This window comes from Sciurus carolinensis, chromosome X (genome assembly GCF_902686445.1).
Source record: "Sciurus carolinensis chromosome X, mSciCar1.2, whole genome shotgun sequence".
Taxonomy (NCBI): domain Eukaryota; kingdom Metazoa; phylum Chordata; class Mammalia; order Rodentia; family Sciuridae; genus Sciurus; species Sciurus carolinensis.
Window position 1 is genome coordinate 38580686 of NC_062232.1, and position 20617 is coordinate 38601302.

General features: G+C 39.9%; 1 protein-coding gene across 1 annotated transcript in view; it reads right to left on the bottom strand.

The window, feature by feature from the left end:
- Positions 1 to 20617, bottom strand: part of Slc9a7 (solute carrier family 9 member A7) — a 154506-nt gene that overhangs the window by 8624 nt on the left and 125265 nt on the right. The window contains 3 exon segments of the mRNA XM_047535667.1: positions 4348 to 4453; positions 10537 to 10619; positions 18687 to 18750. Coding sequence (XP_047391623.1) covers positions 4348 to 4453; positions 10537 to 10619; positions 18687 to 18750 — 253 coding nt within the window.

Sequence of the window (20617 nt, forward strand, 5' to 3'; positions counted from 1 at the left end):
CTCATATAGATTAAGCATCCCTGTATCTGAAATCAGAAACTTTTTGAGTGTTGACATCAAACAAGTCTGATAGCTCTCAAACTTTGTTTTATCACAAAATTATTATAAATATTGTCTAAAACTACCTTCAGGCCAAGCACAAAAGGTATATATGAAACATAAATGAATTCTGTGTTTAGACTTGTTCTATACCCAATATATTTCATTACATATGTGCAAATATTTCCAAATCCAAAAAAAAATGTTCTGAGATCTAAAGTACTTTGGGTCCTAAGCAGTTTGGATAAGGGACACTCAACCTGTAGTAGGTGCTACATGAAGGCCTGGTAAACACACTGAGCTATAAGGATTCCTGGGTTGAGTCTATCTCACTTCTCTCCCAGTGCATCTCCTGTGTATTTACTGGTGACAAGCACATGCTTGTTTTCTGCATTGTTTGTCAGTGATGTCAACTTCTTCATACATAGTTCACAATGTGACTCCCCTTAACCAGTGCTCCAGCATTTTTAACAGGCGAGCACGCAATTCCTCTCACTTGCTGTCTCAAATCCCCACTGGAAGGAGGCAGGGTAGAGATGCATGATGAAAAACAAATTCTGTACTCAGATAATCTTAGAGCACAGTTCTAAAACTTGCTCCAAACTCCCAAATTTCTTCCTCTGCCTTAGTGTTTAGAAAGTCCTAAAGCTCGATCTGTTCTCTGATAGTTCAATAACAAATGACATCATGTGCCCCATTTGGGTTTCCACTCCCAGGGAATCCTGCTTCCTTGTCTTAGCATGTCCCAGTTCTACTGTTCAGACATGTGCTAAATAATGGTTTTGTCCATCTCTGTCAAAATCTGTCTGCCAAGACTTTCACCTTCCAATATGCAGGGAGACAGTCCTGGTACATACTATACTATTTCAAGGTTTAGAGCCAAAAATGAACAGAGAGGAACACAGACGAACTGCATGTGAGGGTAATTCTACAAATGAAGGAAAGCCCACCATGTCACCCTGGACATAAACTCCAGTGTGACCTGATTGTTCTTACAGAGGGATAAAATTCACTGGTGGGAGAAAAAATAACACTGGATACTGACCCATTCCATTTATGACACCCACCGGTCCAGATAGTATCCAAGGAGCAGTCATTCAAAAACAAAAACATCTTGAGACCCAGTTGGAGAGTGACTCCTATATCAAAGCTTAATGAGGGCTGGGGTTGTGGCTCAGTGGTAGAGTGCTTGCCTACTAGCACGTCTGAGGCACTGGGTTTGATTCTCAGCACCACATATAAATAAATGAATAAAATAAAGGTATTGTGTCCATCTACAACTAAAAACACAAAAAAAGCTTAATGAGTGTTACATAAAGCTGACCAACTCACTCCCTGTAATTCTAGATGATAGGATCCATGGAAGTGTAGGGAACCTGAAGGTCTATATCATATAACTAGTTGTCCCTTAAAGGCTGCTATAAAAAGTGCAGTGAAATAACCCCCAAAACAAGAGTGTTGTGGGAATTTGTGCGCTGAAAATAAGCACAAGTCTCTTCAAAAGTGGAAGAACACTGTTTCTTAGTGGATAACAAACCTAAGTGGTCTGAAGTTTATGGAACTAATGAATGATGAACATCCTAGATACCTCCAAATAAACTTGGCCAAGTACAAAACACTCTACAGGTGATGGGTGAGAACCACATAACAACTATCAAAACAGCCACAAGAAGTGCTGAGTGAGAGACTCTCACCCAGCACTGCACTCCACAGGGAGCCCCTCCACCTCTCTCAACTTTGGGTTCCTCGACTATTGACTCTGAAAAGATCCTTTGCTACCATTCATTCAGCAGCAGATCTCGCTGTATCTGGAGGTGGCTGAGACCCTGGACCCCAGCACAAAGGGGCAGCAGCAGCATTGAGGGTGGTTGTTCCTGGTAACCCAAGACACCCCATCTTAAGTTGGCTATGGCAAGTCCAGAGCCCAAACACTGCTCCAGGAAGCAAACCTTGAGTAGTTTCTTGAACTGGTGAGAGAAACAGTTTAAAGGTACATGACTGTACCTTTACTAAGTCCAAACTAGTCCTGATATCCCTAATGTATGAACAAGGGGATAGTTAGTAAACTTCTGATCACAGAAGATTTGTAAGGTGTGATTAGTTGGAGCTTCACACAGTGGTAGCACCTCAGCATGCTTTGTCTCAATGATGACATGCCTTCAAGTGGCCACACTTCCACTTTAGACAGGTCCACTATGAGCAAACCATTCAGCCTTCAGAACAAGATGGCATTTCTTATGTACGTAGTAGCTGGATAAGAAATTATAAAAACTAACTTTTTAATCTATTGGTTTGTGTCCTTCTGATATAAAAGAACACTACCATTATTGTTTATGCTGAAAGGTATTATAATAAAAAGTTACCATGATTGTTAAAAATCATTTACAAAGCAAGAACAATTCTGGAAAAATGATATTCTCACCATTCTACTGGAGGTGTTTTCTTGTGTTTGTTTGTACTGGAAACAAAACTCAGGGCCTCACACATATTAGGAAAGTGCTATACCACTGAGCTTCTTCCCTAGCCCTACTGCCCATTATTTTGTAGTCTGAAACAGTTTATTTCATGTGGCACAGGATTTTCATTTTTAATATTATTTTTATTTATTTATTTATGTTGGTACTGGAGATTTAACCCAGGGGTGCTTTACTACTGATCTACATTCCCAGTTCTTTTTTTTTCTTTTTAATTTTGAGACACGGTCTAAGTTGCTTAGGTCCTCACTAAGTTACTGAGGTTGATCTTGGACTTGTGATCCTCCCGCCTCAGCTTCCCAAGCTGCTGGGATTACAGGCACATGCCACTGTGCCTCCCAGATTTTCATTTTTATATGGGGAGGATCTGAGGATGCTGGCGGGCTTGACTATCTTTAGAAGGAGACATTCATGAATGCTATTCTCAAGTTCAGTGAAAATTCAAAGAAAATGCTGGGGCAGAATATCATTCTTACTAGGTAGAACCTGCTTTCCCAAGGAGGCAGCTCATCTGGTTTTGCAGGTGTAAAGTTCTGTCACTGCCCATTTGGCCTTTTTAACAGTTGCCTTCTTCTGAGGGACTAAGCAGAGGCCCTGGGGGCTTTGAGATGACAGATACACAGAGCTGCTGGGTTCTCTGACTGCAGGGTAGCAGTGGGTACAATACTTAATGACTTGGCAGTTGTAATCCCTGTTCACAGAGTAAGAACATGCCATCCAAGGAGCTGCATCCTCCAGTCTTGGCTTCCCTTCCCCTCCATTCCATGTCCCCTGATTATCGATGGTGTTCACATCCCTTTCTCCTTGGTACCACCTGAATGTGTACTACCTTTCCTAACCCTATTGCCCCCACCCTGTGCCCTGTTAGAACTTACTGTTTAGGACCCTTGTCCTTCAGACCTGGGCCTTGCATTCTGCTTTCTCATCACTGATCAAATAAACTGCAGGTTCTTTGCTAATTATTTGAAGACTTATATTAGGGTGTTGGCTCTACCAATTAACAATCATGGGACTGTGAACAGCTTACATCGTCCCTGAGATTACTTTCCTCAACTGTAATGCTGTGGTACCTGCTTCTTCGTGGTATGACTCAGAGAATGAAATTAGCCTTTGGGAGCTGCATAGCTGCACAAAAATTTAAGAATCTTTTTCCTCCTAGGGTAAAATGACTGTGTTAATGACAAGATGATTAGGATGGAGGAGAGATGGGGAAGGAGGAAGCCTTTGCCCTCCACTCCACTCCTTCCATGTAGGTAGCTGCTTGCTCTCTCTACTTCGCCTCCCCATAACACACACAGGAGCTCAAGAGTCAGCCCTAAGTCTAAGATGTCCACAACATGGATATTCTTTGCATACTGTGCTAATCGTATTTCTAACATTGGAAAGTGGGAAGAAAGGATTCAACCACATAAACATAAATATTTACAAAAGGAATCCTCACATTTGTGAAATGCTTTGTAGTTCAGAATGTACCTTAGCATTTAATGCTCACAGCCAGCCTGTAATACCAGGCCTATTTTACAGGTAAGAAAACTAAGGTGCAAAGCACTTCAATGCCCTGTTGGAGCTTGGATCCCAACCTAGCTGTTCTGATTCCCAATCTATTCTATCACAGTTGCTCATGTTTGGGAGTCCTCATAACCCTGGTAAAAGGTTTCTCTGTTACTGTGCAAAGAATATAAACATATGTAAATTGGCCATTTCTAATCATCTAATTAGACAAGCAAAATGTGAGGATGTGGAGGTCTGAGTGTGATAAGTTTCATCTTCCTAGGTAAGAGGTTTCCCTGGCAGGGTGAGCAGAAGGAACACAATGCTGACATGCTGTACTTACGTCGTACACCTGGGGACTAGTCAGACATCGAGCTAGCAAACCACACCAGGCGGGAAGAGTGGTGGTTAGCGGGGGGCCGCTGTGCGTGAGGATGGGTTTCAAGTAACTTTAAAAAGAAATTAAGGAGAAACAGCGACAAAGGAAACACATGCACAACAAGTTTTTTTTAAATCCCAAAGAGTAAACTTTCCTACATTCTACCCACAAAAAGCTTTCTCTCCTTTTTACCAATACAACACAGGAAATACTTGCTCCTGCAACAGTATGAAATGAAGTCTGAGGTACATCTCATTAGCCTTAAAAGGTAACTAGTAACTCACAGGTCCAATTGATTTTCAATTGTCAGTTAAAAAGAATATTTGATTGATTAGAACACTCTTCTGACTTTTTGTTTTGGTTCCAATTAGCATTTCAGCTTTTGAAACACAACCAACTCAAATCTTGGAAAAAGGAGATAGTGTCCCTCAGGGGACAGGTACTGCAACTCCTGAGTCCCCTCTGCCCTTGTTCTCTATAAGTATCCTTGTTAAACCACTCTACCTACAGAGCATACAGCAGAAATGTTTGAGTTGGACAGGACCTCAGAAGCAACCTGGGGCTACTACAAAAGAGGAAACTGAGACTTGGCATGGTGAAATTGTTTCAGTAAGGTTATTTAGTCCATAAACCTCTCAACTTCCCATTATAGGGAATCAGTTACCTTTCTCCCAGACTCTATCACAGGACTTCTTTACCCTGACACTACTGATATTTAGGACTAGATCATTCTTTGTTGTGGCAGGATGTTGAGCAGCATCTCTGGCTATTACCCACTAGATGCCAGTAGTACTCTTATTATTCCCCTCCCCAAGTTCTGACAATAACTTTGTCTCCAAAAAGTTGCCCAATGTCCCACAGGAGCCAAACAGGCCTGGTCCAGACCATTGCTCTAACATGAAAGTCAACTGATGTGCAGACAGTTCAGAGTTTGTCAGTTAATGGCTATCTGTGCTTCCAAATGCATAGCCCTATATTGGAAGCACCACGAAGCACCTGCCCCATTATGAAAGAGGCCTGTTCTAAGACCTACACCCTAAGGGATGTGGAAAAGATGGAGTCTCAGATGGCCACCACGGGGATGGACAAGAGACTGAAGAAAGACAAGAAAATGCCCTAGTGGTCTTTGCCTAAGGGAATGGACTGTTCAGTGCACCCTCAATTCCTGCCTTCGTTTAGAGCATCACACAAGGGAAGAAGCTTTCTCCAAGGAGGAAATGGAAGAGGGACACAGAGATGTTTCTCGTTGGGAATTACTCAATGAAGAAGGATGGACATGAGGACTCTGCTGGAGCACTTTAAAGACAGAACAAGCCCCCTTTTGGTTGCTGTCCTTTAACCACAGTCCTGGGGACAAGTGCAGGACAGGCACACACTCAGTTTGGGAACAGTCCCTACAGGCCTATCAGTTTTCTCCTGTCTCTACTCAGAAGATGACAGAGGCTCTGATTTGTACAGAGATGAACAGTGAAGAGTCAAGGGGGAAGCCAGAGGCTACCCTGCAGTTCCCTGCCTCAGGCACTTCAAAGGCAAGCCACATTTCCCCAAATCCAGAAGGACTAAAACAACTTCCTTAAAAAGATTAGTATATAAACATACATACTTTAAAATACTCAAATTGTTGAGTTACACTAATTGGTCTGATAACTGACTTTACACCTTTATACAATACATTTTCCTATATTTCTTGATTTATAAGCTGTAGTCTGAAGTTTAAGTCCCTCCTATGAAGAATGATAAATTTCATTCATTAATACTGCTTGTCGCTTTCCAATTTCTATAATTAATTTTATACTGAAGATATGCATTCTATTTTATAAGTAAATTCTGTTTTTTTCTATAGATTAAGTGTGTCAGAAACCAATAAATCAGCATTTATAGTAATGTCACTGGGCCAGGGGTGTAGCTCAGTTGTAGAACACTTACCTTACATGAGTCATTGGGTTCCATCTCTGGCACACACAAAAAGTGCAATAATGTCATCATATGAATATTATTCACTGTAGAACCAAGCAGAGTGGTTGGAGTAACATAAAATGAAAAATAATTCTTTGTCATTTAAACTTTGTGAGTCAGAGAGAATTCTAGAGTGTATTGCTAAATTAAGAATCTTTCAATATTTTTTGTTCACTTCTTGTGGATTACAACAATCTTCAACATTGTCCCCTTTTTTGAGCTTTGTTTTGTCTGATCCATAAGTTATTTTTCTTATATGTTTCAGTCTATATGGTGCTAACCTTTCTGAATTCTTACATGTCTGAAAACCACACTCCTTATTCTCTCAGTTGTGATTGACAGTTTAGGTGTAGAATTGTAGGTTTATTAGACTTTTCTTTTTATCCTAAAACTTTGAAAATATTGCTCAACAGAATTCTAATACTCTGATTCTTGCCTTTGGAGTTTACCTGTTTTTCTCTTTGGAAGCCTTAAAAGTTACTTCTTTTCCTCCTGTTGTTTTGGAATGCCTCTGGAATATGTCCATCCTATTCACATACTTGGTGAGTCCTTATACTCTAGAGACAAGTATCTTCCTTAGCTGTGGGAATTTTTCTTCTATTATTTCTTTGGTATATCTTTTCTTCCATAGTCTCCATCTTTCCCTTTCAGATCCTGCTAAGTGATTTGGGTCATCCTTGTCTAAACTCCACAGCCTAACACTCCTCTCTTACATGTTTCTGACATTCTGCTCTAATTCTTCGAGTTTTGTTCTCAATTTTATCTTCCAAATCAACAATTCAGTCTTCACTACATTTACGTAGTTACACTATTCATTAAATTTCTATTGTTAATTTCAGAAATCTTACTTTTAATTTCTAAGAACCTCTTGTTTTATTTACTCATTTTTCTAATAATCTACTCTTATACCATAACTGGAAAAAATCTCTCAATGCTTTCAAAGGATTTTATTAGAAACATTTGAAAGCTAACATTTGGAATTGTTTATTTTGGCAAACCCAACCCTTATGTATTTATCTAATTTCTCAGTTCATCAGGCAGGCTGGGGATTCATACAATGGCAAAAATAGGAGGGGTTACTCTGGAGGGAAAAATCTTTGGTGTCCTCAAGATCTGTTTCTCTACAAAGCAAACCCCCAAGGCAGTGTCTACTTCCTTTAGAGATCTAGAAACTGAGGAGAAAATTGCAAGCTACCTATTAATCTGTTCACACAATAAGTACCTGTTAGAGCTGTTCCTAACAACAACATTCTTAAATAAATCACCTGAGCAAAATGGCTCAAGATTCACTTTTGTCTTGGGCTAAATCTTCTATGCTGTAATTCCCACTATCTCTGGTCTTCCAAATAATTATAAACATCTCTTCTGTGATTTCAGGGAGATCTGGGGAGAAAGGAAGGTGTATATGCATGCTGAGCCTCTCATCTTAAACTGGAGGCCTGTCTATCCCATTTAAGACTTGTTCTGGGAAAGAGGTCCCGCACTTCCTCCTGTCACCCTGTGGGAGTCATTCAAGTCCACATGAACTCTCTTCTGATGTAGCCAAAGCACATCTTTTCTGCCAGATCATCTGTGATGATATGGAAACAGGCATGGACCATGCCCACTTTCCTCATCTAATTCTTTGAACTCTTTGTGCCTACTTACATTCTTCTTAGGTTCTCTTCTCCAAATTAAAAAGTGTAAATCCCAAAGCCACTAAAATTTAGATTCAGATAGACTTTAGAGATTACTTCTGTTTCTCTTCAGAGAATCAATTTCTTATCACTTTAGCATTTTATCCCCTCCCACAGACTCTCTTCAATTTTCTCTACATACACATTCTGGATTACAATGTAGACAAAGTTCATGTGGCTTTAAAATATCCCTGGAGGTTATATTTCAGTTAATAGTAAACAAGGTAATTGGACTAACCTTTCCACTGAGAACAACTAAAAAGCTGGGTAAAATAAAACAAAATGAAACAAGACAAAACCTACTGCCTCATGGCTTTGGAAAGCTACTCAGGCAGTAAAGAGGACCAGAATCTGGGAAGAAGGAAATCCAAGAGGTGAGCCACCTACATGGTAAGCACCAATTTCCCTCATGGCACCTGAGAATCTGAGCACAGCATCTGGCAGACTCACAAAGATAGAATGAGTCTGACAAAAATGAGCCCAGGGCCTACCAAAGAAGAAAATGTGAATACCTGAGGCTTTAGGATGGGTCCCTAGACAAAAAGGCAAAGAGAAAACTGAGTTCCTCAGAGGAATTCAAGTCTAGCTTCAAATCACCTTTATTCCCAATTGGATTAAGGTGATCTGAAATTGCTAATGTTCACAGCCTAGCCACTCAGCAGACAGAAGCTTAAATCATCTCTGAAGGATGATGACCTCATCCAGAGCATCTCAGATTAATTATCTAGAGTTTTTCATTGTCCATGCCTAATCACTCAGAAAAAAACTCAGATACAGAGAAGATAAACAATAAAGCTTCTAGAAGATAACACAGGAAACTGACTTCAAAGAGACTAATCAGAACAGAAAAGATCAATCAATTGGATTAAGGCCTTTTATCCATCAAAAGGTAGTTTATAAGGGAAACAGGCAAGGTACCAAGAGTAGGAGAAAGAGAGGAAAACAGGAAGTACTGGGGAATGAATTGAAGCAAATTATGTGTACATATGAATATGTCACAATGAATCCCAATATTAAGCATAATTATACATAACAGTAAAAAAAAACCAAAGTGGGTGAAGGTATTTTTATCATATGTAATTAGCAAAAGATTCATATTCAGAATACATAAAGAACTCTTACACATCAGTAAGAAAAAGGCAGGCAACCCAACAGAAAACAGGGCAAACAGTACCTTGAACAGGTACTTCATAAAGGAATACACTGAATAGCCAGTAAATATATGAAAAAGTGCTCAACCGTATTAGTTATCAGAGAAATGCAAATTAAAGCCACAATGAGATATCATTACAAAACCACTGGAATATTAAAAATTTAAAAGATTGACAATACCAACTGTTAGTAAAGAAATGGAGTAACCGGAGCTCTCATAGACTAGTGGTTGAATGTGTAAGGTAGTATTATCATTTTGGAAAACTGTTTTGTACTAGCTTTTGAAATTAAACCTACATACATCCTATGCCCCAGAAATTTCATTCCTCTGTATATTCCCAACAAAACATATGTATAGTACATCAAAGATGTATACGAGAATGTTCATAGCAGTATTTTTCATAGCAGCTCCAAGTTAGAATTCTGAGTGTTCATCAATAGAATTGTGATATCGTCACACAATGAAATACTATGCAGCAATGAAAACAAATGAACTAGAGCTACCAACAATCACATGGATGAATCATACTAACAAAACAGGCACTTATATATAAACACACACATACATTAAATTGTCTCATTTATATTAGGTTTAAAAACAGGTAAAACTGTTAAGTGTTGCTAGAAGACAGAAAAGTGGCAATGCATAGGGTGGAGGAAGGGGAGTAAGGGAGTTATTGCATGAGGGAAGCTGGTAATTTTGTTTCTTAACTGGTTTGGTATTAAATGAAAATAATAATTTGCAAAGCACTTATGACTTACATACTTGTGCATCTGTTATAGTTCAATAAAAAATTTTTGAGCATTTTCAATGTATCCCAAAACTATTTATAATAAGCCATCTGCCCATTTGATTACTATGTCAATGTAAAAGATCATGTAGGTTTAACTTTTTGTTTTTTAATCTTCATCTGGGACTAAGTAAAGCTGCTAGGATAGGGTCTGCCATGCATGTGGCCCAGATACACAACTATAAGATCAGACTTGGTCAAGTTCAATAACAGGGATTCCCTCCCTACATGGATTAATTGCTCAAGCTCCACTTTCCTTCCTGACCAAAGCATGGCTCACTGTGTTATTTTAACTAATTTACCTACAAAGGCATAATTCTGGGCACAAAGCTCTCAAAAGCCACGAGTCCACCAGGCTGTAGGGCAGCTACTCAAATGATAAGCAAACATTCCTCTTGACCAGAGGATGCTTGCTTGCCAGGACTACCTGATCAACATATGTGTCCCAAGAGAGGAATGACTATACCTGTCCCAAGTGCTCATCTTTCTTTACTCATCAGAACTCATGCACTGACAACCCAACAAGTGAATTTTACTGTCAACATCTAATGAACATGGGTTGCCACTTAAAAGGATACTTGTGGTCAAAGCTGTACCACAGCCTGAATATCCACGCACTCTCCTGCTTTGTACGGTTTCCTCCAGCAGAATCTGGGCCATCCTAGGAACAAACAAGAGGACACATGTTTAGTTGCAGAAAAAGGATCAGAAAGATAGAGGGAGAACTTCTTTTTAAACTGTAACTTTTTTAGTAGGGCTGGGATGGAACCAGGGCTTGGTGCATTCTAGACTCTACCACTGAGCTATATCCCCCAACCTATGAACTATAGCATTTATAGATCTAAAACACATTATCAAATACCATGTCACCAAAGCTTTGAAGATATATTGAAAGGTAATTCTTTAGTAGAAACCGAGTAAACCCAAAGAGAGAAAAATCAACCCCCAAAGTAAAAAGTATTGGTTATATCTATGGGTAGATCAACTAGAAATTAGTTCAAAATTTCTTCTGGCATTGTAATTTTCCTCAAAGTGCCTTTAAATTAATAATCAAATATTAAATAATTAAATAATAATTCTAAAATAGTCTAGATCCTTGCAAGTCATAAATCAATATACAACAAATATTTAAAAAGTCTCTATAAAACCAACTTTCCAGGTCCCTCCAAGGTTGGCCTAGAAATGCCACACTTTTTGTTGAGTTTCCTGACAAGCTAATCAAAGGGTTCTCTGCAGTCCTTCCCAGGTGCTCCAGGTTACCTGATAACTTGTTTCCCTTCCAGCTGTAGGAAAGTGGGGTCAGTGGGCAGGGGAAACAGAGCCAGAATTAGAAAAATCTGGTATTTTATTTACCCTAAAGTAGCAAATTCCTTGCTATTCCAACTCAACCATCCTCATCATTTAATTTTGAAACTAACCTGAAAAATCAGACATTAATTTGAGGTTTGGAAAGTCTGTTCTGTGCAAGTATTAAAAGCAGCATAGTTAATATAAAATTCAGGTTGATAGTAGAGTAGAGCAAGTGAATTAGCATTAAGGAGAAAGGGACAGCAAGGGAAGGTATTGGGGAATGAGACTGATCAAATTATGCTATGTGTATGTATGAGTATGGCATAATGCACCCCAATATTATGCACAATTATAATGTACCAATAAAAATTAAAAGTAAATAAACAGGGACAAAACAAAAGTGATGCATGGCACTAAGACTCCAAAAGTGCCATTTTGTCATTGTCATTGTTTCATAACAGAATGGAAAGCAAAAAAGAGTCCTCATCTTTGTATTTTAAATAATGACCTGAATTCAGTGCATTAAAATGGGCTTTTCTGTGGAAACAAATTGGGTTGACTTCAGCAGTTTCAGGGTACTAATGGGGTTCTATGTTGCTGGATGACAAGCTCTGAAAATACGCACTGCTGGTGAAGCACAGCCATTTTTTTTATCATAACCCTCTTTAATATTATTGGGAGAGGGAACTCTGCAAGTGAAGGGCAGTTGACAATAACCAAAGAAAATCTGAACTAAAAGTCACAAGTAATTCCAAATCACAGTGAGTGTAAATTATACCTGCAACAGCAACACCAAGGATTAACTAGTGATCATTCAGAAGATAAGCAGATAGGTAAGTAGATGGAGGGAAATTGGCCAGCACTATTTAAATTCCAAAAGTTCCAACAACAAAGATTATTTTTAAAAATGAGTCCCCATGATAACTGAGGAATGTTTAGAGACGGATGTGGAAATGGCTTCATTAAATGTGCCCTTCTGTGCATGAGGAAACATAAATAAGGAGAGATCCCAGAGACCAATTCTTTTACATTTTAATAAAGGACACAAATATTTCCATTGGTTAACAACAATCCTTCCTTGGGTCACTGATTGCTAACTAATGACAACTCTAAGAAGATTTCAAAATGCCACATGAAATAGTAGAAAAGTGATAGACAATCTTTCCGAGAGGCATATATATATTTATGGAAAAATTAAATGGTTCTTTATAAAGTGACAGGCTCTAGAATTTTACTAAAGAAATAAAACCTAGCAATATGATAAACACCATCAGGAAGGATCCTCTAAGCATTAGGCACAAAACAAATCCCCTGAGGTTGGTTTCTTCAATTCCTCCTAAATCAACAATAAAACCATCACCTCCACTCTGCCATTTTAGCCTCTGCAAATCACAGTGCAGTTATATCCCCTGGAATACTTAAGTTCTTGCCCTCTCACCTCAAGGAAGCTACAACAAATTTCTTTAAGTCCCCAAAAGGGACAATTGAAACTAATAAAGCCAGACAAGGGCTTCTATTTAAGGACAAACTAACTAAAGGTCTTCTCAGGTCACAAAGAGATATAAATCCCTGAAATTACAAGTAAGGGAAAGTGACCTCAGATTCTGCAGCAAAACCTGAATTGTAAAAAACACTGAGAGATGACTCTGAGAGGCTGAAGGGTAAATTCAGGACAAACCTAAAAGTGTTACTTTGTAAAGAGGATGTTAAATAGCTTCTTATTCCAAGAGATGGTGCCAGAAGCATGATTAGGTACAGGAAGAACTTAGATAAATCCACATGTGGTAGCTTTGAGGAAATCCGGCAGTTCTGTGAAACAGAACTAATTTCTTAATCTGATCAGTAAGATGACCCACAACTGCTTTACCACACAGAAGTCACAAGAGTCCTTCCTGTGGGCTCCCTCAGCACTGGGCTGAGCAGGGGTTACTGTGGGAGAAGGCGGGGCTTCCTTCCCGCCTGCACTTGGAGACTGGGATTTCCATTCCTGTGCTGCCCACAGCAAAAGCAGGGATTTGCTCTCTCACAGGCCCCTCCTCACAACCTGCTTTCCCACCAGAAGGGTTCACGCCCCATGTCTTTGGCTCAGGCCACTTATAGGGCCTTTCTTCCTCTCACTTTCTCACACCCGTACTGCCTTGCTGGCCAACCCCTTATTCATTCTTCAAGGCTCACCACAGAAGCTTGGCTTCTCTAAAAAAAAAAAAAAAAAAAAAAAAAAAAAAAAAAAAAAAAAAAAGGAGTGGAAGCAAACAAAAAGCAACAAACTGTTCTAAGATGTTGGAGTGAATATCACAGGCCCTCTCAACAGACTACAGTCTGATTATGCGTTTTGCTTTGCTATGTAACTCTGGGCAAGTCACCTAATATTCAGGGGCCTCATTTGTAAAATGAAGATCTGAATTATCACCTACCATGACAGGGGTTGTAGCTTAGTGGTAAAGACTTGCCTAGTGTGTGAGAGGCCTTGGGTTTGATCCCTAGCAGCACACAGACATGATAAGAATTGCCTACCTTGCAGGGTCATTATGGGACTGTGATATTGTGATATAAAAAGAAATATACATTTGGTCTTCACCTCAGCCCCTGGCACAAAATTTCTAAAACCCTTGGGTTTTCCTGAGTGACTGGGGTGAGAGGAGCATCATTTTTTATTTGTCCCTTTCAACCACACACAAGTTTATGCTACTGAGCCGACTCTTAGAGGCTGGGGGCTGGTTGTTAGAGGAACCAACCTTATGCTTAGAGAGTTGGAAATTTCAGCTCCACCCCCACCTCCAGGCAGGCGAGGAGAGGGGCTGAGGGTTTAGTCATCCATGGATGGTTCATGATTTAATTAACCACACCTGTGTAACAGAACCTCCACAAGGTTTGGAGATCTTCTGAGTTGGTGAGGTGCTAAGAGGGTGGCATGCCAGAAAAGGGCATGAAAGCACTATGTACCCCCATCCCCAGAGATGCCTTTTGCATCTCTTCCATTTGGTCATTCCTGAGTTGTATCATCCATAATAAACAGTAATGGTAAATAAAGTGCTTTCCTGAGTTCCATGAGTCATTCCAGCAAATTACTGAACCTGAGGAGGAGGTCACAGGAGCTCCTAATTTACTGTCAATCAGAAATACAGGTTAAAACTTGGAATTTGCTATTGATATCTGAAGTGAGGGCAACTTTGTGGGACTGAGCTCTTGACCTATGGGATCTGATGCTACCTTCAGACCATTAGTAGTAATCAAGTTAAACTAGAGGATCCCTAGGAGTTGTTTACAGAGAATTGGAGAATTGGTTGGTGTGGAGAAAAACTGCACATATTGATGTTAGCACTTCTAACTTGTAAATCAAAAGGCTGGAGATGTGGCTTCGTGGTCAAGCACCTCTGTGTTCAATCCCAGGTATCCCAAAAAAAAGTGGGCTGGAAATGACATACACAGTCTTGGAAACGAACTAGATTAACAATATAAGCTCTAACTGTGCTAAATAGTTTATAAATATTTAACTGGCATTTCCAAAGTCACGTGACTAATAATGAGTTATTATTTGTTGAGTACATACCACATATCAGACACTGTCCTAAGTTCTTTAAGTATAAAAATCATTTGTACCGCTAAAAGAAAAGAAAAACTTTGTACATCCTTAGCCTTTTTTATATTTTATTAGAGATGGGGTCTCACTGAGTTGCTTAGGGCCTCAATAAGTTGCTGAGGCTGGCCTTGAACTTGCAATCCTCCTGCCTCAGTCTCCCGAGTCACTGGGATTATAGGTGTGTGCCACCATGCCTGGCCCAGCACACATGTTGAAGGAAAAACTAGTCATTAATGTCATTGGGCTATCTTGTGTTGGTTTTTTTTACACAAGGGACTCTTAATATGTTTACTGACCTTATTAATAGAGAAAACCCCTTCAAAAATATGGCCAACCCTGCTTATTAGCATTTTTGAGTTTATAACAGTGAATGTCTATTTTTTCTAATATTTTAAAGTTGCAGATGGACATAATACCTCTAGTTTATTTATTTTCATGTGGTGCTGAGGATCAAACCCAGTGCCTCATGCTTGCCAGGCAAGCACTCTACCACTGAGCCACAATCCCAGAGTGTCTTTTATGTGTTAATTAAGCACCTACTATATGCCAGGCATCATGGTGAGTGCTGGAAACAGAAGAAGCAAGACTCAGCATCTGCTCCTTTCCAGAGAGAGATAGGACAAATACATATATACTCTCTTTTCTCCTCTCTCGAACACACACAAATATCATGAAGAAAAAGAAAGCTGATTTTAAAAGAACCAAAAAACCTAGGAATGGCAAAGAGCAATACTTTAAAATAATTTTTCTAGAACTAGTGAATACTGATGCCTTCATAGTTATATTTATTCCATCCTTACATGTTAAAAATTTTAAAGTTACAATGAAGAGAATAGTTTACTTTTCCAGAAATGGGGTATGTGGTAGGCAGAACAATGGTCACCAACAAATTCTATATTCTAATCTCTGGAGTCCGTATGTTACATACATGGCAAAAGGGGTGTTGCAGATGGATATAGTACAGTAAAAGCACTGTTGCTGGATTTCAAGATGGAAACCACGAAGAAATGCAGGTGGCTTCTAGGAGCTGAGCATGGTCCCCAGGAAACAGACATTAAGGATACCAAATCTTAGTGCTACAACTACAGGGAACTGACTTCTATCAACAATCTGAATGAGTTTGCAAGTAGCTGCTTCACCAGTGCCCAGATCTGCCCAAGTTTTATTTTTGGATTTGAAGTAAAGAAACCAGCTGAGCCCAACAGACTTCTGATCTACTGAACTGTCAGACAATACCAACTGTGTTGCTTTAAGGTACAAACTTGTGGTAACTTCTTATAGTAGTCCCACAAAACTCATAGAGCACAGAAAGCAAACAATGCAACTTGGTTTGTGTGTGTGTGTGTCTGTCTGTCTGTCTGTCATGGGAACAATGAACCACAATATCTCAGCCCTACTTAAATCTGTTCCCAGAGTTGCACCAGGTTTCTGAATTGCAAATTATACACAAATGCCCGGGGATACTGTGAAAGTGCAGATTCCGCTTCAGTAGGACTACATGAGGCCTGAGAACTGAGTTTTTAGCAAATTCTCTCCCAGCTTCCAAGCTATTGTGCCATGCCACTGGGCCCACAGGGACAGTAGATGTAGTAGGATAGGTCAGGGGTCCCTGGGGGAAACAGTAAAGAAGGCCCTCACCACCTTCCTTCTGCACTCTCCACCTTCTTCCCCCATCACACTGTCACCAAAACCTTCGGGACAGAGATTCATCTGTCTGTTTGCAGATGTATTCCCAGAGTCTGCAAGAAGGTCTGATATATAAGAAGTGCTCAATAAATATTTGTTAAGCGAATGAATACATTATGAATTCAGAGTTTCTAGAGAGCAACAAAAGTGGCAAGAAAGGGAAATCAAGGGCCAACAGAAGCAATTGTTAGACAAAAAGAAAAAACTAGGGGGATTGGTCAGAGAGTAGTTATTTGAGGAAGTCACCTCAGCAACTGTTTGAAAATTTGGGTGACTGGATATCAGATTTCAACCTGTAGGAAAACTGGAGGAAGAGCCAGAAAAAAACTTTCCTTACCAACTCCTATGTTGATGCAGATATAAACAGCTAAGTTCTACAGTTCTCACTACATGCACACACACTCTGACACTATGGTTTCCTTTCTTCCACATTCCATAATATCTGGCTTGTGTGCTGGTTCTGCTGATATGATAAACCCAGTCCCTTCGCTGCTCCAAAGGGGCCTTCATCAATGAGTGTTCTTCTGGAAATGTAGGGAAGGAAGTGAAGATGTGTGTTTTATGTCCGGCCAACAGAAATCTCAGCTGTGTCTGGTCTGGCATGAAAAGTCCCCCCTTTAATGGGGTGAGAGTCCATCCTGGCCCAGGCAGCTTGCTTCCAGCTGGGCTTGTTTTTGTTTTGGTTGCAAAGTCACCAAGACTTCTGGAGAAACAAGCAACTACATTTTTTGGTCTTGTTTTGTTCTAATGAGTCAAACTTGCCAGGGACATAATGCTGAAGTCCTGCCCACAATATTCTTATGCTTCCCTCACATAGAGCCAGAAGTTCCAGCCAATGTCTTCTTCCTTCTCCCACATGAACTAATGATCTGTAGCTCTGTAGCCATGATTCTGTTTATAACCTTGGGTTTCCAGAACCAGTGAGGAAAATTGTCCTTATTCTAAGAAACGCTTTCCTATCAAATATCACTGTTTGTTTGTTGTTTTTAGGAAGATCATTTAGAGAAAACTGGCTTTTCTTTTTTAGTGGGGGACAAACATCTGGACTTTCCCTACCTCTGATCTCAGCTTCGTGACAACACTGAGCATGTGACCTGGATCTATTTCAGGAGAAACTGCAAGCACCCAGGGTTTCACCCAAACATGACAAGCCCGTTAATTTCTGTTTCCCTGTTTCTCATGATCACTGAGCACTTCCAGTCCTGTTAGTGCCTCGCTGAAAAGAGAAGGTCAGGCCAAGATGATTTGGAGAAATAAGGTCCTTTCTGCACAAGGGCATGAGTCATTTAGAAAAGGGTGTCCTGGGGAACCAAGCCTAAAGTTTGCCTGTTTTTCCCAGTCTGACAGCAATCTTGACAGCTTTCAAAAGGTCAGCAAGGACTGACTTTGCAGGCCCTTCTTCATGACTGTGTGTGATATTTGGGAGGAGGAGGTTGGGGAAGCTGTGACATAGCTCCAGTGTGACAAATGGGGTGCCATCAGAAGTGTAGCAGAACTTTCTGCCAGTCCATTCACAGTGCCAAATGTGCAATGCTCCCAGTCAAAGGGTCCTGCAGGGGTTGACAGGAACACTGAGGTTAAACTCTTCAGGTCCATCCAGGAGGCTCACCCTGTCTGGGAGGGTGGCTATTTTAGCTGTCAGTGCATGGACTAAATGCCAGAACCCTTAGCACTTAGTACCTGCTGTTTCTCAATACGTCCATGGAAAAGCAATAGCAAATTTGTTACTAAGCCTAATTTCAAGCTCAGTGTTTCTAGAGTGTAGATCTTATGAGAGATGTATAGTAAGTTCTACTACATGAAACCAACCAAATAATTTCATTAATTTCGTTTTACAGGTGCTTAAGTACAGAGATAGGAACAACAGGAAACAGCAGAATGGCTGAGGATGTTTTGACTGGTCTGGAACTGTCAAGATGAAATCTCTGCAAATCTTGGTTATCTAGCTAACTCCTGGCCTGTTTCACCTACAAAACAAACCACTTTCTACTTCTAATTTAAAACCACTATTTAAATGCTTACCCTTCAGCTTCCAATGGGGGACGATAACGGTACCCCTCAAGATGAAAATGAGGAGTTCAGGTACAATGTCCAGCATGTAGCAAATGCTCACTAAATTTTAACTACTTTAAATTATTTCTTCCATGTAAAGAAGCATTTCATGTTACTTACCCCTTGTAAGACTTGAAAGCTGTCATTGTTGGGTGGTGGGTCTTGATCTGGGTCAACACCAACTCTAAAAGTCACCAGGGAGGAAGACAAGGAGAAAAACAGAAAGCATTAGCTTGGCCCATGGCAGCTATGCTGGCTGAAAAGTAGCCAGGAGGTTGACCATTTTCCCAAGACAGAAGGAGTTGTTAGCTACAAAGCGAGGAAGGTTGTCATGCAAAAGTCATGTCACACACCACATCATATTCTAGAGGGTTGGAGGACAATCAATTCTATGTGCTTATATGGCATTAGCAAGCCCTCACTACCTTAACAAGTGATCAACTGTGACATCATTTAAGGGGACGCCTGACAAAATGTACCACTTGATAGAATGCAACAAGAAATGTATAATATCACTTTTAGTTTTTGACAAAAATGATTACTTATCTCTAATCATGATGAAAACATCAGAAAAATCCAGATTGTGGGTCACTCTGTGAGATAACTATCATGAATGCTTTTTTAAAAAAATCAATTTTATAAGAGACTAAAAAACAGGGGGGAGGATTGTTCTAGATTAAAAGAAACTAAACAGACATGAAAAAGCAAGCTGTGATTGGATCCAGGACACGTGTGTGTGTGTGTGGTGTGTGTGTGTGTGTGTGTGTATGTACGTGAGCACACAAAATTCATGTTACTTTTCTTAGGTGTAAAAGAAGCATTATGATCATGTAGTAGACTGGATTTCTAGGAGATAAACTCTAAAGTATTTAGGGATGGGAAGTCATGATGTCTGCAATGTACTTTGAGGTATTTTGAAACAGGTGAGAGTAAGAGAGGAGGCACAAAGATGACCTTCCAAAATGACAAAAATCTTAAGTGGTCAAATACAGGTTATTATTTGGGTATTCTATTTAGACTTAATTTTTTTTCATAATTACAAACAGAATACTTCATTATATCCTTGGTGAAGATGTTTAAAAACACATCAGTCTATTTTCCTGCCTAATTCACCTACTAATATGTTCATGAGTTCATATTATTTCAGGGTCTAAAAGCAACAAATTATAAGGATTCATGAACACAGGTGCTATATAATAGGTAAATATAGGTAATAAACAGAGATTCCAGTAATTATGTGATTTTGTTTTATAGATAAATTCTGGCATGTTTTGTTGAGATTCTCTTCTCTTAAATGTGAAGGGCAAGGAGAAAAATGCTAGTTAACTGAGACGTATGGTTAATTAAACTCCAACCAATATAGCCATCTTCAGCTCTGGTTGTATACATCCCCTGGAAAACTGCAGTTCTGAGGACAGTCTTAGCCAATGCCCCTTTTCCTTGTTTTTATCATCCTTTTGTCATGGAAGTTCCAACCTCCACTATCGCCACTCGCCATCAACCACCTGCCTGAACTACAGCCTAAAACTCTTGACAACACACAGCATGAAAGGACCTCCTGGGCCCTCCCACAGACAGAGAAACCAGGGAAGGCTCTTGGGGTCTCTTGGAGGTCCCTGCTACTGATATAAGTGCTTAATAGGATAATGCCAAGAAAGGAAACGAAGACCTGCTTCCCAGATTGCTACTACTTTTTAAATGCCCAGAAGAAAACAGAATAGGGGATATGAGGCACAAATATCCTGCTTCTATAATTTCTTTCCCCATTCAATGCTGTTTACTTTAGGGTGATTTCATAATTACTTTCTGGCAGGCTTGAGGGCCCCTTGGACCAATCCCCAAGGATGACACAGGACCCTAAGGCTCCCTACATAAGGCCCCACCCTTGGGGCAAAGCCCAGAACCAAACTGGCCTCTGGGAACAAGAGGTAAAGCAATAGGCCAGGTTGTTTGGTGTGGTGCTAGGCAGCAAGAAAGACCAGAAACATGATTTTAATTGCAGATTTAAAGTCTCAGAAGACTTGTCATGGTCCCCTAACTTTCTGAAATTC